Source organism: Brachyistius frenatus, unplaced genomic scaffold (assembly GCF_029030835.1).
Source record: "Brachyistius frenatus isolate BFR_SWC_R1_liver_20210118 unplaced genomic scaffold, ASM2903083v1 Contig_96, whole genome shotgun sequence".
In the NCBI taxonomy this organism is placed as follows: Eukaryota; Metazoa; Chordata; class Actinopteri; family Embiotocidae; genus Brachyistius; species Brachyistius frenatus.
The window spans coordinates 367,942-384,286 of record NW_027210695.1 but is presented as its reverse complement, the minus strand read 5'-3'; the positions used below and the strand labels follow the sequence as shown (position 1 = coordinate 384,286).

At 42.3% G+C, this 16,345-nt stretch overlaps 1 protein-coding gene across 10 annotated transcripts in view; it reads left to right on the top strand.

Moving 5' to 3' along the window:
* The window catches only part of magi2a (membrane associated guanylate kinase, WW and PDZ domain containing 2a), a 199,732-nt gene that overhangs the window by 113,268 nt on the left and 70,119 nt on the right, over positions 1-16,345 (top strand). For all 10 annotated transcript variants that reach the window (XM_069711067.1, XM_069711066.1, XM_069711065.1 and 7 more), the window contains 2 exons: positions 9,216-9,335; positions 14,719-14,934. In XM_069711067.1, coding sequence (XP_069567168.1) covers positions 9,216-9,335; positions 14,719-14,934 — 336 coding nt within the window. The remainder of the gene's footprint in view (positions 1-9,215; positions 9,336-14,718; positions 14,935-16,345) is intronic.

Sequence of the window (16,345 nt, the reverse complement as noted above, 5' to 3'; positions counted from 1 at the left end):
TTTTTACACGTTGTATATTTATTTTCTGTGCAGACTGTGTGGGATCGGCCTATAAATACTTGCATATGAGCTACATGCTGAATGTCAGGCTTACTTGTTGCTGCCAACTTTAGGGATCCAGCACTTAATCAGTAGCAGGAGCTCCTCGCAACGACAAGCCGATCTGTCACTGTCATAGTTTATCACTCGCGTAAGTGTTTGACTGCTGTGCCTGGGCTCTGAAGGAACATCTGGGGACTTTGTATTTCGTCTGCATCGGGAGAATTCGGGTGGAGGGGTCATTGTTGACCATCCGCAAGGATGTAGAAGGTCTTTTCCGTCTTCCTTTCTCATTATGTGCAGAAGCAGGGCTGCAAATAACATCTATTTTTTTTTATCACCAGCTAATGCGACAATTAGTCTATCGCCTGATCTATTATTTTGTCCGTTACAATATTCTAAAGCTTAGTGAGTGTGATACCTTCACACGGCTTATTTTACTGCATCCAACAGCCCAAAACTCAAAAGATGTTCAATTTACTGTCACATAAGACAAAGAAAAACAGTGAATTTTCAAAAATGAAAACTGTATAATACTAGTTTGTTTTTGTTTTTCATAAAACAGAGTTACAGATTCATCTTCTGTTCATTAACTATTCGTTTTACTTCAGCAGGCACACAAGAATGGCAGCAAATGTGATGCATTACGTTGTAAATGGGAAGTTATTTATTGTGCAAGTTTGAAAATATGTAAAAGAAAAGAACAACTGTATAAATGTTCTATAAGGAGAGTTATGTATTTAGAATATTTTAATATCAACAAAACTGTGTTTGTGCACAAGAACCTTTTGTGTATTTAGATTGTAAGCTTGGAATAATGTGTTTTGACTGATGCTGACTTATGATTTAGAAGCTCAAATGTTTGCTTCCACTTCTTCATATGATTTATTCAACTCCTAATACAAATGTCAGATCTGCTGAACACTTTATACATATGAAGTGAAGATGTCTGTATAACTATATGTTATGCACAGCATTTTTTTTTTTAAATTGGATTAATTCATATTTAACCCATCTGCAGAGGAATCTCGTGACACTTTGACAGGATGTTACACATCAGATAGTTTGACTCGCCGTGTTTGATGTAGTTTGGCAGGATTTTGAGGCTTCTGCTCCAGTTTCTCACCGACATTTACGATCGAATGAATTAGATTGCAAGCAGCTCTCCGTGACCTTCTCGTATGAGCACGCAGGAACTGTGTTTCTGTGATTTTATTTTTTAATTAATAGGATCCTTGGAACAGCGGCACAGTGGTGCAGTGGTTAGCATTGTTGTCCCCGCAGCGAAAAAGGCTCCGAGTTTGAATCCGGGTCTTTCTGTGCGGAGTTTGCATGTTCTCCCTGTGCATGCGTGGGTTCTCTCCGGGTGCTCCGGCTTCCTCCCACCATCCAAAAACATGCACCTCAGATTAATTGGTGATTCTGCAAATTGCCCTTCGGTGGTCTTTGTTTCCGTCTGTCTCTGTGTTGGCCCTGTGATGGACTGGTGACCTGTCCAGGGTGTAACCCTGCCTTCGCCCATAGTGAGCTGGGATAGGCTCCAGCCCTCCCCCCCACCACCACCACCACCACCCTGTTCAGGATAAAGCGGGTGTAGATAATGGATGGATGGATCCTTGGTACAGTATTTGCAGTATTCATATATGATTATTCAGTAATTATAATTCAGCGAAGGAATGCTCTTTGGGACATGTGAGCAGTTTTAATTCAGTCTGTTAGTTGCCCACTGAGAGTTTTTGGTAGAACAGGAAGTTATTATTGCCGTGTTTGTCAAGCAGTGAGCATCGGCTACTGTGAGTTGACAAGCAATGAGACAAAGTGTTGCAAAGGGTATATCATGCAAAGTGTTTTGCAGAGAACAAAACCCGAGTGATTGTTTAGTCAGAGGAAAAATGAATACAAATGATTTGTAAAATCTTCGAAAAAGAAGTAGTTCTCTTACAATTTCTCCTCTTTTGCTGGTTTTCTCTTCAGTTTCCATTGAGATAAAGCATTTAAGGGAAGTCAGCGAAGGCTGTGGTTTGAATATTGCAGATTTAAAATGGTGATACATCTGCCCCGAGTGGTTACACAGTTATGTTCTATTAAAAGCTTTAACTTGCATTTCCCTTTTTTGCCCCCACCTCTTTATCTCTTTATCAGCCGCTCGCTCTCCCCTCCTCTCTCCTCTCCTTGGGGGGAGGATGCGGTCATCAATATCTATGGCTGCATTACAGGCGGTCCACCTAGCACCTCCTGGAGGGCAGCGCTATTAATGGAATTCAGGGGAGGGCGGCAAAGGGCCAGCAGGCGGGGGAGTGTGGTTCACTGCATGGCTTTCTCCAATCTATCCCGCATTACTGCCTGTCAATAAGCAAGGGAACAACACACAGGCGTTGGCACTGAACTTGAATGAACCTGAAATCTCATTAAGCGGGCTATAGGGCAAAAAAAAGAAGAAAAAAGACAAATCATTGGTCAAGAATGAAGGGCGGCGTTTTGTTTCTGCACTTTGCCGGCGAACCAAAACATTCAATATATTTAGATTGCAAAGCAGCGATATTCACTTTGATCATCAGCGCAGTCAGAACAGCAGCCTCCTCTGCACTCACTGCTCAGTGGCTTTATTACCGCTTAAATGATGTGTAATCACAGTTTATTAAGGCCCTGCTCTAGATCATCAGTGAACACTGTGAATAAGCACATCGCTACATTTACTGTCAATGAAGGCAAAGTGCAGAGAAAGCAGCTTTCAGCGGTGCGGTGCAGCAGTTCACTGTCCTCCGTCAGTCCATTTGCCCAGAGGCTGCAGGCAGCCGCTGAATGGGAAGCTAATCCATCCCTCTAATGCAAGGGCATTACAGCTGCCCGTCACTTCCTAATTAGCTAATGGCTAGATTAGGGTGGGTACAATGGCCTGTGCTGACACCGTTTTGGCCAGTTGTAACAAGAGTTGGTTTTTTTAGGGCATTAAAGGGCAGGACCTGCCTCCTACATCCGGCCTGAGGCTATTGTCCACAAAACTGGCCTGTTATAACAACACAAAAAGGCTCAGTGTACACTGCCGGAGGCTAGACGCTAACTAATCCTGTCTTTAATCCCATTGAACAGGACCGGGTCCAATGCACCTGAACTTGTTAATAATTTGTTGATGAATTATGAGCAGCATAATAAACAGCGAGCTCCCTGATTGAAGTTGAAAGTTGTAGTTGCCGTCATTCCTTCTCTTTAAAATTTAAACTAAATCAAAGCAGATGAGTTACAGAATGATTTCCCAGATTTGACACGTAGAGATTGTGAAGAAGAGACTTCAGCTCGATAGCTGAGTGAAATCGCTCTTACTTTGTGCATTTTAAGAATTTGTGTGAGCAGAAGATGAAATGGATTACAGCGAAAATGGAGAGGAGAGAGTTTATGGCAAAGACGGTGCGTTAGATACATCAATACTCTGTCACCTCACTGTGGCTGCTACCCAGACTACATATTTTCTCATCCACCAAATAGAAATTGACTCAGCAACATTCATGAATATACTGAAATGGATTCAAGACAAGCACTTAGCGGATGGCTGACGAGGCCTGAATTTTACTATGTTTGTGTATTTAAACCATACGGAAGGAGCTGGATATATTAATTTAACAATGCCAACAAGCTGCTTAACAATAATGTCCACCCAAAGCAACTGCAATAACCGTTAAATATGTGTGGGGCTGTTTGATTAAGTATCGTAGCACTGCCGCCACTTGTCAGTACATCAGGGAAAACAGTCACAAGTTGCTGAGCTCTGCAAAATAAAAATAAAAAATAGAAATGCACCAAGATTTCTAAACACAATATGTTGCTATAACCGTGTGTTACTGTGGCATGTATTTTATATATATATATATTTAAATATAGCTCAATGCTAAATAGAGGTTAATAAGTCAACAGTTTCTCGAGTCTAGTTAACAACCCACACATCAAATGGGAAGAATATTTTCCATGTTTAGTGTCTGACAATAAACAACTGTTCAGAAACAACCTCTGAACATGGGAATTCATTTAAAAAAATCAAATCAGGTTTTTTTTTTTTAAATAAATATGCCAAACCTCAGGGCAGAACAAGCTAAGAGTCGAAGCACCTTCTTTCTTTCTCTGAATATCTCTGTTTACTGATTTTCTCCATAAAATGCCAAAAACTTACCTTTAAGCTCACGGAAATCGGTAACATCATATCCCTTCTTATTTAACATGCACTACGTCCTTTATTTTAAGTCTCCATCTATGTTTTGTAAAAGGACATTTACACAAGTTCTTTAGTTTTCTTTTGTTTTGTCACACCCCAGCATGTAACTGTATGGAAATGATTTGTTTGAATGCTCGTGGTATAATCTTGTCCTCCGGGTCTGAACGCACGCTTTGACTCCCTATCAGGAATGCACAGTACAATCTCTCCACGTGATGCTTCGGGTTATTCCCCGGTTATAAATCCTTTTGTTTCAAATGGAGGCCAATGTTTCTGCTTTGCAGAGATTGTCTGCCTCCCCTTTGAGCCTTTTTCAAATTGCCTACAGTTAAGTTCAAATTGTGCTCAGGTGCAACTGTGAGGCAGAACACGGAGGTCACGCATTAAATCCGGTTTTTTTATTTATTTTTTTATTAACATACAGATAGCTGAGAGCTATGTTAATGTGTTCTGCAGGAGCACCAGTCCCGGTGTGAAACCACTGCAGGTGTTAGCCGTGACAGGGGCAACCGGTAATGGTGCTCGGCTGCATGTAGGAGAGCCGGACCTGCGGCCCGCGGTTGTGGAGTTGAATCTGGCTGGAACAACGTGCCGGAAGAGCAGATAGGTTGGCGACGAGAGCCTCGGCCCACGCCACAACCTAAGCTGCTCTCTCGCCCGTTTCTCCCTTCACGCACCTGTACTCACTTCCTGTTCTCACTCGGCCCGCTCCGCACCACCACCGTCTCAGCGAGACGCGATCGCCGCTCCCGTTCTGTCTTTCTGCGACCCTTTTCCCTCCCGCTCGATGTCTGTCCTGCGTCCCGAGAGCAAAAACCATGAATATTTTCAACACGCTTACAACGAGGAACAAATGACCTGCTGGTTCTCTCTGTCTTTGAAGACTTGCACACGCTTCCCTTCAAGTGTAAAAGTCGGTTTATATTTCTGCTTTCACTGCCTCACATGCGTCCGTCGTAGGAACTGATTCTAGCTTTGTGTCATCAAGAGTACAGCATCACTGACCGGTGTTGTGCATTATCAGGCACAAATCATGCTTTAATTATGTGATTGTACACCATACATGGTAAGTTGTGTTTGCATCCTTGCATTCACTTTGTGACACATTATGATTGGAAGGTGTGCGTTGCTCAGCTAAACTGCTGCAAGCAAAACAATCGCAATTAAATATTCATGACAAGTTTGAAAGTTACTCCAAAAACAACAGCTAAAACAAACCAAAACATCCTTGTCAGGAGCAAGTGGAGGTAGAAAGTTAAAAAAAAAAAAAAAAAAAAAAAAGCAAGTAAATTCCAGCGTGATGCGGAAATGTGCTTTGAGGAGTTTTTCTGTTTCTTTTCCAGATTTGACAAATCTGCTGTCTTGAAATTTTGTGCGAATGGTGGAAACACCACTGACAACGTGAGCCACCACGCAGAGAGGCAGCTAACGAGAGGAAATACAGTCAATGACTACAGCAGAATAAATTCCAGACATATACGATGAGAAAAAAACTTTGATTTGATTTGATGAACAATTGAATCGTTAAAAGTTTGCAGTGAATGGAAGTTGTCGTCATGACTTAAACTTAAAGAGCTTCGGGTGTTAGTGCTCAAAGCCGGTGACATCACCATAATCAGGGGGCGCACCTAAAATGTGTTTTACATTTGACAACTCTACTCTCGATATGTTCTGAATACCAGTGGGTCTCCTGGTTTTTGAAATAATTGTTTACATTCTTTGATGTTAACATCAAAGTACTGGATATAATTATCAAGAGGATCTCTATGACAACAACAACCATCTCCATCACCAATTTAAAGCTCTTGTTGTTTCTTCTTTGGGAAGTTCTTGGGATCTCTTTAGCCCCAATGTACAGTGTGGAGGAGGTTCTTGTCACCTCCAGCATGTCGAGGCTGCATCGCTGTGACCACAAATCATTTTTCAATATTTTTTTTGTTTTTTTTTTTTGTGTTAATGAAGATCTGAGGTTTCACGGTAGAAAGGTGTCCAAACTTTAGCTCGTGACACAGCTCCCGTTGGTTTATTTCTGTTTTTAAAATGCATCGGGCATTAACAGTTTTACCGTTTGTTCACGACAGGTGTTGTTGTTTTTTTTTCCCTCTTTCTTCCTTCAAACATCAACAAAACTGTTGCACACAGCCGTACCTATTTCTTTGGTGAGAGCTTCCCGCACTCGTGAATTGGCCCAGAAACACACCTGAAGGGGATTTGAGAATCGAGGCTCTGTTAAGATGACAAAATGATAAACTCTGTGTTTGATCTTAAGAACACTCCCGGTCTTGTGTAATCAAGGCATTGCAAACAATGATTATATACCTACTAATATATAAATATATATATATATATAAAAAAAAAATGTAAAAAAAAATTGTAGTTCAGATGGGTTGCTCTATTTTCCACAAATCTGCACAACAGGATCATGACCCACATACAAAGGCTTGAAAATCGAGAGGCATTGTGGTTGCTTCCTTTTAGAAATTGTCACCCTCGAGAAGTCCCCACCAGAAGATGCTGCTAAATATAGTTCAGCAACATCAAAGGTCCTCTTTGAAATGTGTGTGTGTGCTGCTCAGTCAGTAGCTCTGCCTGTGAGGCTGCGGGGTGGAGGGTGGGGGGGTGACTAATCTGACGGGTACACAAGCCCCCGTGCAGACAGACACAATCAAGAAGCTCTCCTCTGGAGGTGCAATACAAACACACACACACACACACACACACACACACAAATACATTTTACACAAACTACAACGTCCCCTGCTGTTAATTTGCTTTTATAAGCTCTTACAAATGACTCTGTCAGCAGGTTCCAGTCTGATGCTTCAACTTTGACATTACATTTCTGCTCAGGTGTCTGAAAAAGGGCATTTCAGGTGAGGCGACCACTTTAATGCACATGACAGTCATGTGGCTCGAGTGCTCTTTTTACTGAATCCTGCGCAAAGACCGAAGTTTAACTGCTCGCAGACGTCGTCGTAGAACCGTTTCTGAGTTTGGTGTCTCCATTTATGCACCAATTAATCAACATATTAACGAGAAGGAACCGAGGAGGCTTGACGCGCAGCTTAATGGCCTATTTTGGATTCATTTTCTACTCACTGCATTGTTTGATGGTGTCTGGAGAAACTGTCTGAGTGAACGACTGGACTGAAGAAAGTGTTTTGCTACTCGTCCTGAAAGGAATCTTAAGTATATTTATTTATTTGGAGGGGGGGGGGAGCTTCATTTGACAGCAACAACAGAGAGATGACAGATTATAATAAGACAGGAGAGAGACTGGGAAATAAAACTGAAATTACTGCTCGCAGTTGGTGCCTTCACTGCTCGGTCAGCAAGGTGCCCTGAAGACGACTCCGTTCAGAAATGTTTATTGTTAACAGACCGTTTTGATTGAGAGCTCCAAAACCTTTAAAAAGGTGAAAACAAAACTGATCAAACCGTCTCAAATCTCGTGTGGTTCATACGACACCGTGTGAAGGCGATGGAGGACTTTTAAGTGAACGAGCTCTTCCACGTCCGATGGCAAACTTGTTTATTCCTGACTGAAAATGAGGATAACGTGATGCTCCTTTGGGAAGTCTTCACGCTGTTGCTCATGCCTGTGCGTGTGAAAAGCGATGGAAGCAGCAGAGTGATGCAGGAGGATAAAGGGCTTGAAGTTCAAACCCTGCTTACCGTCTCACCTCTGCACATCTGGCCGGCCGTTGTGTGACGGGATGATCGTCGCATGCGTCGCCGACGTGCACGTAAATATAGGAGGAACACAGCGCGGACGTCTCCTGTTAACGTCGGCCGACTCGCAGCCCGGAGAACCTCGAGACTTTTTCAGCCTTCAGTGTGAAGTAGACTGAAGCCTTCGGGGCAGTGAGGTGAAGAGGGACCGCTGATCCCGTCCCCTTTCTTCTTATTTTTGAAGTCAACCAAGGAAAACGAACAATTTTATCCTCTCGGCCTCTTAAAGTCCACCCGTTTTAAAAAAAAAAAAAAAAAAATTCCAGTTGGAGGTTCTAAGCTCAGCTCGTTTCACTCGTGTAGTTCTGTTTGCAGCGCTGAAAGTGCGACACTCGGCGTTCTTGGACGTTGAAGCCAGAATACTTTGGGCTTTCCTGAGCCCACAACCCTTTGAAAGCGTTGTTCCAAACTGGTAGAGTGCTGCGGGATGTCAGCTGGCCTCACCTCTCACCACCTACCAGGGCTGATCAGTGGCTCAGTGTTCCTCTGCTAACTTTAAAACACACAGATGGATACTTTATATGCCACAGTGAGGGTCTAACAAGTGTGTTTTACGGGCTCCGCTTTCGGTGTGAACAACGCTCTCTCAGATGTGAAACACCATTCAGCACCTCGGGGGCAGAGTGCTGCGTGTTATCACAGCTGGGATCACTTTTAACAAGTCTAATTAGCGCACGGCTATGAGAGAGTGTTTAGGAAGTCGTTTGTGCCTCGGTTCAACGTTGTAAACACTTTTGACACGCTTTGTTTTAGTAACTGGAGCAGAAATGAAGCGCCACGTCGGTGAACTTAAAGCGCTGCCGTCGCAGGGCGAAATATTTCCCCTCGCTTCCCGCGTCGCAGTCAGCCGGCAGGACCGCAGCTCCTGTCGTGGAGTCCTCGACATGCTGTCAGCTCCATGCAAATTGACTAGATTTCTCTTCTTGGTGTCCAAATTGCATCACTTAGCTCCCTGGAAATGGTACCTTTCCACTCCTCCCCTCTGAAAGCACTCTGCTCAAATATTCAGTCCCAGCTGTGCGTGAAGGAAAAGGACAAAAAAAGAAAAAGGGAATAAAGAGGGCACTTAATGAACGGAGCTGGGTCAGGGTCGGAGCGTTTCAGCTCTGCTATGTTCTGATCTTATTCTAAAACACTGGCGAAGACTCGCTCCCACCTAAAAGTCTCTTCTCCTTCAGCAGTGATGAGGCGTTCACATCCTCCAGCAGCTCTAACTCTTCCCTCGCTTTATCTCCCGCAGGCACAACCAGGCAGCCCAAGGAAGGAGAGGTCCCGGGGGTGGATTATAATTTTGTGACCGTTGACCGGTTTATGGAATTGGAGAAAAGCGGAGCCCTGCTAGAGAGCGGAACATATGAAGGTAAGGATTTAGCTAAGTCACGCTTAACATCACGCATGATTGCAGCCATTCCTCTTTGTGATTTTTCTTTTTTTTTTTCTTTTTTTTAAAAGAAATGTACGGTTCGATGTGGCTTTTTTTTTTTTTTTTTTTTTTTTTTCTTCTTCTTCTTCTCTTTCCTGTGAGTGATTGACAGAAGTTTGAACGGATGCTGAGACGCGGCTCGTCACTCCACATCCACACAGTGCAAGCCACGCTCACAAGTATGCTTCCATCCGTCCATCCGTCCATCTCTTGGCTCTGCGGAGACATGAGCGCGTCATCAGTCGCGAAGGACACGGGAAAGGAATATTGTGTGAACCCGGCGCGCGCGCGCACACACACTCACACAAATACGCGCACACACACACACACAAACACGCACACACACAAACACGCACACACTCGCATGCTGCACCTTCATGTTGGCATTCTCCTGGCTCAGTCCTTGAGCTGGAGCTGCAGCAGCTCTTCAGTAATCAAAACAAACAGACACACTCTCTCTGTCTCTCTCTCTCTCTCTCTGTCTCTCCTGTGGTCAGACAGGCCCGAGGCTTGGATTTTAAAGCACTCACAAAACGCGGCTCCCGGTCTGCCTGGCCACCTCCGGCTCTCAGGAGACCCCTGCCATTATATAGATAACACATAGCAGCTAACTTTCTTCTCTCCCACCTGACTCCAGTCTCAGTCTGCCAGCCGCCACTGCAGGAAGGAGAAGAAAGGGGGAAAAAAAAAACTGAAATTGCAGATGGCCAATTTAATGGTCTGTTGCCAGAAGCAATGTTAGATCCTCGAGCCGATGGGAGCTGCTCTCCGTGGGGAGAGGGAGACGGAGTTTCTTCTGCGCGGTCGCTCGGCCCATCACTCAGCGTTTTATGTATTTTAATAATTTAATGGCCAATTAGCTGTGGACGAAAGGGAGCAGGAATTCATTTTAAAGGGAAGACTGAGTGAGGACCAGGTGGCTTTTCCAGCAACACAGAGCCCGGAGTTGTTACAATAAAGAACTAGAAAACGCTCGGGTTCAGTTTCTACTGCAGGTTTCCAGGAGAGAGGCGATGAACTTCTGACACGTCCTGCTTTGTGTTCAAATATCAAAATAATTAGAGACACAAAGTGGAAGGAGCTGCTGTTTTTCTCTTTATAAATCCCCATCCTTAGTTTTTCTATTCACTGTTGCTCTTCTAATTACATCCTTGGTGATGCTCAACTTATAGACACAGAAGTCTGTGCGGTAATCTTCCAGCACGGCAAAGTCAGAGCCAAGTATTGTGGCTTACACGCAAGTACGAGCATGTGTGACTGTCAAAGAAGGACGTCGTGTGATGAAGTACAAAGAGTGTTTGACAAAGCGAGAGTCCATGTAGATTTCATGAGTAAATTTCTTTACAAAATGTAACATATTTAACATATATACCATGTAATAATCAACCTCAGCGACGTAGGTGTAACGTTACGTGCGTAGAATTAATTACTTTCCTCACCACGTTGTTTTTTTGTGGCTAAATCTAAGGCACCCTACTTTTCACGCCTCAGAGGCAAAACGTGACACTGACACGGTCTCGTCCAGCAGACTGACGGGTGTATCACACGCTTTGGTGAGATACCAGGCCGCTCATTTTCCTTATTTCAGAATTTTCTTCTTATTTATTTATTTATTTATTTTTTTTTTTATCTTTTGATTGATGCTCTAAATAATACAGTTAACGTACTGTAAGCCTCAGCTGCCATTGCTGTGGTGATGAAGCCAGTCGGACAGACGAAGCAGCGACCTGTTGGAGTGTACAGCCTACATTCACTGCTCAGATATATCTAGTTAGTTTGAACTAAAAGCCACCACTTTGCTCAGCGGCATCTCTACCTGCTCTGTAACTTAAAGCAAGAAGATTCTGGAAGATTCTGGAGGTGCAGAGTGTAAAAACATTCACTCAAAGATATGACCATGAAACTTCCCCAGTAGATTAGTTATATTAAGACAATTACTTTTTATATTACTAGTTTTATGTTTTATTTATACATCTAACTAAATATATGACTAAAATAAGTGCTACTTTGCATACATTTGCAGAACAGAAATCTAAACATTGAATGCCATGTTTACATATTGGAGTCTAATGTTTTTACGGGCTTGTCGGATTTTTATCACTCCATTCATTTCGAAAATACTGTCAACAACCATCACAAATCATTGTTTGACATGTTTTTAGAAGGGAAATGTTCTATAAATCAGGCTATGAATGATATATGAATAAACCCCTCAGTAAAAACTTTCAAAAGACAGATAGGAATAAAAGTGTTTGTGAGTGCTGCGGAAGTGCACATATCTGACTCATGATGAGTCATGAGAAAAACTTATTTAAAGCTGTTAGAAACCTAAAAGCCTGTTTTGTGTGTCAGAGTTCAATTTCATTTTTCTTCTCACATTTTTCAGAATTTATCCTTTTCATAGTTGTTGAAATTTCCAATATTAATCTCAGAACCAGCCTCAGGTATGTATCCATTATCAGTTGGGCTCTGCTTGTCTGTGCAGAAAACTGACAGACTTTGATTTGCACCCAAGAACAACAAAACATCTGCTTTTCCTTCACTATTCTTTTATAACATCTGAAATCTCTGCTCCCCCTCGTTGTCTTGGCACGTCCTTTGAAGGTTTCATCTTTCCCATAATTAGTTTTCTGATTTTTTTTGAATTGAGATTCTCTTTTCTAAGACAGCATTATGAGCCTGTACGTGAGACTTTAGACCGAAATCAGCGCTGCTGTCAGATTTGACAGCAGTTCCACCTCTTCCTGCAAACTTCAAAGCGCAGGTATCTGTGATGCTGCAGGTTTTTTGAGTTCACACGTGGAGCACACTTTCTTCTCGGAAGCGAATCTGCAGCTCGTTAAGGCTCCAGGATTTGTGTCTTTGGTTCAGGGGCTCTAATCCCGACAGTCCCTGTAATCTTGTTATACCTGCTCTTCTCCATTTTTCATCGCAGCCTTCATGTTTTCTGCAACGCGAACATGATGTTTCAATAGGTCTTTCCAACGCGGAGGGAGACACCAACTGATGTTTCTTTAAATCTCTCTGGAAAGTCTTCATGTTCCCTGGCAGTCGGTGCGAGAGTTTGTCACTAATGCTTGAGCCCGGTGCATTAAAATAATCTCCGTGGATTGTCACACATGTCGTCCTCTCACGTGTGATCTCTTTAGCAGACGCACTTGAGTGGAGCTGAGGAGATAGCTAAATGCTAATCTAATAGCAAACCTTCCATGAACCACAACAGAACAAAACAGCAGCCGATGTCTTTCTCTCAAAAAAGCATGTTTCATGTTCTTGGATTTAAAACAAAACAAAACAACAACAAAAATCAGAGGCAAGTAGTGTCTGATCTTTTAAAAGAAATCTTTTAGACTTTGGACCAACATGATCCGGCATCTCACCCCCACGTCTGTTTGTTCTGTGAAAAATAAAGTTTAGTCATTTCACTTGGTTTGAAAATCTCACTTCACTCCTAAAAAACAGCAGGTGGAGTCACTTTTATTTGGGTTTTCAGATATTGTCTTCAGCTATTGGCTTGTGTAATCCACAAGTTGAACTGGCATCAGTTTTGGTTCATAAAAAGTCTTAACAGTATCCCCTAAAGTAAAAAAACAACAACAAAACAACAAAAAAAACCCGTCTAAATCCCTCAACATGAAGTCACTAGGGTTTCACAATGACTGTTGGGGAACCGTCAGAGGCACTGGACTGCTGCCAGTATTCAAATCCAATGATAGTAAAATGGAAAAATCAACTTCGAAGACTGTGGAAGCGGCTGTTGAGTCAGAGCCAAGCGAAAAACTGCAGTTCCCGGAGGTAGGTAGTTGGCTCTGACCGGAGAGCGAAACTGAGAGAGAGATATGGTCATTATTCAGTCCAAGCCATGCAGAAACGCACAGTTATATGCCAAGGAAATCCGAGCGCGGTCTGGTACGTGATTGATGTGCAGAGGAGAAGACGGAAGAATTTAGCAACAGCAAATGCTCCCAGAAAATGCCTGAAATTAGCTCATGATGAGCCACGTACGGCTCGAGATGTCTGCGTTTTGCAAATGTGAATGTGTCTTTGTGCAGATGCTGCTGAAGTGTTTTAATATTGTAAAACATGATGTGGGTCTTGATCGCTCAGTTTATGTGTTCATGGACTCGCTGGATTTGACATGGAACAGCAAGTCAAGGGCAGAAAACACTTCGGCCAGCCTGTTAATGCAACCGGGTTACAGTGTTGTATTTTTTTTCTGTCCTTTTCCTCACTCTTCACTTGAGTCTTTCTCCGAGTATGGAAGTTATTTTTATTGCCATTTTTTTCCTCTTTAAAAATTTCATGAAAACAAAAATCTGACATCATTGTTGCTTTGTGGGCTCATCAGCTGAAACATTGAGTTTGTATACACTAGAGTAAAGGAGGAGCTCTAACTCACATCCGGTACTGTTTAAAGAGCAAATGTACTTGCACCCATCTGAATGCCCGTGACCAACAAAAAACGGTTTTGAAATCAATGGCACAGTATTTATATTTTTATTTTAAGGGTTCATTGTTAAGATAGTGTCTACATTGGCCAGTGCACAACGCATGTACACTCTGCTTGTTACACACACAAATATTACTATTATTATTGTAAACATCCATCTGCACAACAGCAGATCTGTTTCATCTGCAGAGAAGTGTTCTTTGCTGCTGCTTGGCAAATCTGTAGATATAGTTGCAATCTGCCAAGATGCAAGGACACCTGGCTTTTAAAGGGAATTGGAGATGACACTCTGATTGGTTTATTTCATGTTGCAACTAAAACACTCCTGTGATTAATTAAGAGACCAAGTATAACCGCATTGACTCATGCTCATTAAACTCAGAAAAGTGGATTTGGATATTCCCTGAATGCACATGCATTATATGCTTGAGTCTATGCATTTAGGTAGTTAAACTACAGCCCACAGAGTTGTGCTCAATGCTCAGGTACTTTTGTTAATTGTCCTCAACAGCACAATGATGCTGGTTTGCCCTTTTTTTTTAATTTATTTTTTATTTGGAAACAAAATACCACTTTTGTGATGGATAAATATCAAAATTACCTAAAACCTTCTCACTTTACTGTATACCTTTACCAAATATCATCGCAGTCAGTCGTTAATTCTCATAAGATCATGGATGTCTTCACAAGAAATACAAAACAAATACATTTCAATCTGGGCCAGCCAGGTGGAACAACCCGCCAACATTACCATCTCTCGAGCGATGCTTGTGTCACAAAAAAAAAAAAAAAAAAAAAAAACATGTGACACCGTGACAAAAATGCGGCACATCATAAAGCTTTGGTCTAAATCCCTTCTTTGTGTTCCAGATAACTTTTACGGCACCCCCAAGCCTCCGGCCGAGCCCAGCGCTCTGCTGCTAAATGTAACGGACCAGCTGCTGCCGGGCGCCAGACCCAGCTCCGAGGGCAAGAGGAAGCGCAACAAGTCAGTCAGCAACATGGAGAAAGCCAGCATCGAGCCCCCCGAGGAGGAGGAGGAGGAGAGACCCATCGTCAATGGCAACGGTGTCGCTGTCACCCCAGGTCAGCCCCGACAACAACCTCCACGGACGCAGAGGCAAAGTCCTCTTGAGCCGAACGCTTCACGGTGACAGCGAGGCGTGAGGTCGCGCTCGGGCTCAGAATGATCCGCAGGAGTTGATGATCTTCTTTAAGTTACAACAGCAGTGTCTTCAAGGGTGGTTGCCTAGCAACAGAGGCAGTAACAGATTGCTTTTACATGGGTTTCTTGGAAAATGATTTTATGGCAGATAATCACTTTTAATTGGCTACACAAATATCTTTATATGCAATTTGATATATAAACTGTGAATTATAATTCACTCTCACACAAGCGATTACCTCTGCAGTCCAACCACTTTGGAAGCATTAGTGCTGTTGCTCTCTAGAAAATCATTCATTAGGTATCATCATTATCAAGCGCTGTATTGGAACAGGTAGCCAGCGGCAGACATGTATACTGCAAATCAACAGGAGCCTGCAGGCTGTTAAAACATCAACAGGGAAATTTTTATTTTGTGTTTTCTCTCACTTATGAATCAGCAAAGAATAAAACACTGTTATCCTCTCTGTGCACTCTGAAAATTAGCAGAAGAGGGGTTTAACACGGAGTGCAACAAGGCCTAACCTCTTTACGTTGTTCTTATTCATAACATAATAGAGAAAAGCATTTCTTTGTGCAGATGTTTGCCTTCAATAAGAATATTACCAATAAGGTAATTTTGTGTGCACTTTGTGAGACAAATATGCACACGCACACACAGACAAACATGCAGAGACACAGAGAGAACCTTTGAATGCATCCTGTGATCACATGAATAGATGATCATAAAAGAAGCATTATGAGTTTGAGTTTTGTGATTCTAAATCCAAAGCCAGTCCTGTGACTTTCTAAGCTGGTTTTATGGCCGCAGGAAACGTCTTTCACAGCACCAGTCAGAGCAGCATACAAATTCAAGGAGTTCAGGCACTGATCCCAAGTAGTGCCTGTAGTTACTTTTATATTGTGTTACTATATTTAATTGACAGCCTTTAAGGACCTCTTAAAGGCTGTGTTTTGAGAAAGGAAGTTTGGTCAAAGGATGTGATTTTGGTTTTTGTTACATAAGGAGCTCAAAGAAGGTAGGAGGCTTATTTTGAGAGAGAAATTTGAGCATATATGCATTCCTTAGATGACATACTGTGTGATCCCAAAAACTGTCACAACAAACCTTGATTTTAAATGCCACATTTCTTAATGTGTACAAAGTGCTCTATATGAAAAACATCATTAAAGGACTATTTTCAATGCCGTCAATCAGATACAAAGAATATAAACCAGAAAATGTAGAAGTAAAAGTAATGTAAAAACATAAGTAGTAAAAGTAATGAAAAATAATACACCAGAAATAATAGCATAGCATTACAATAATATAAATGTTTTTGGCAGGTTATT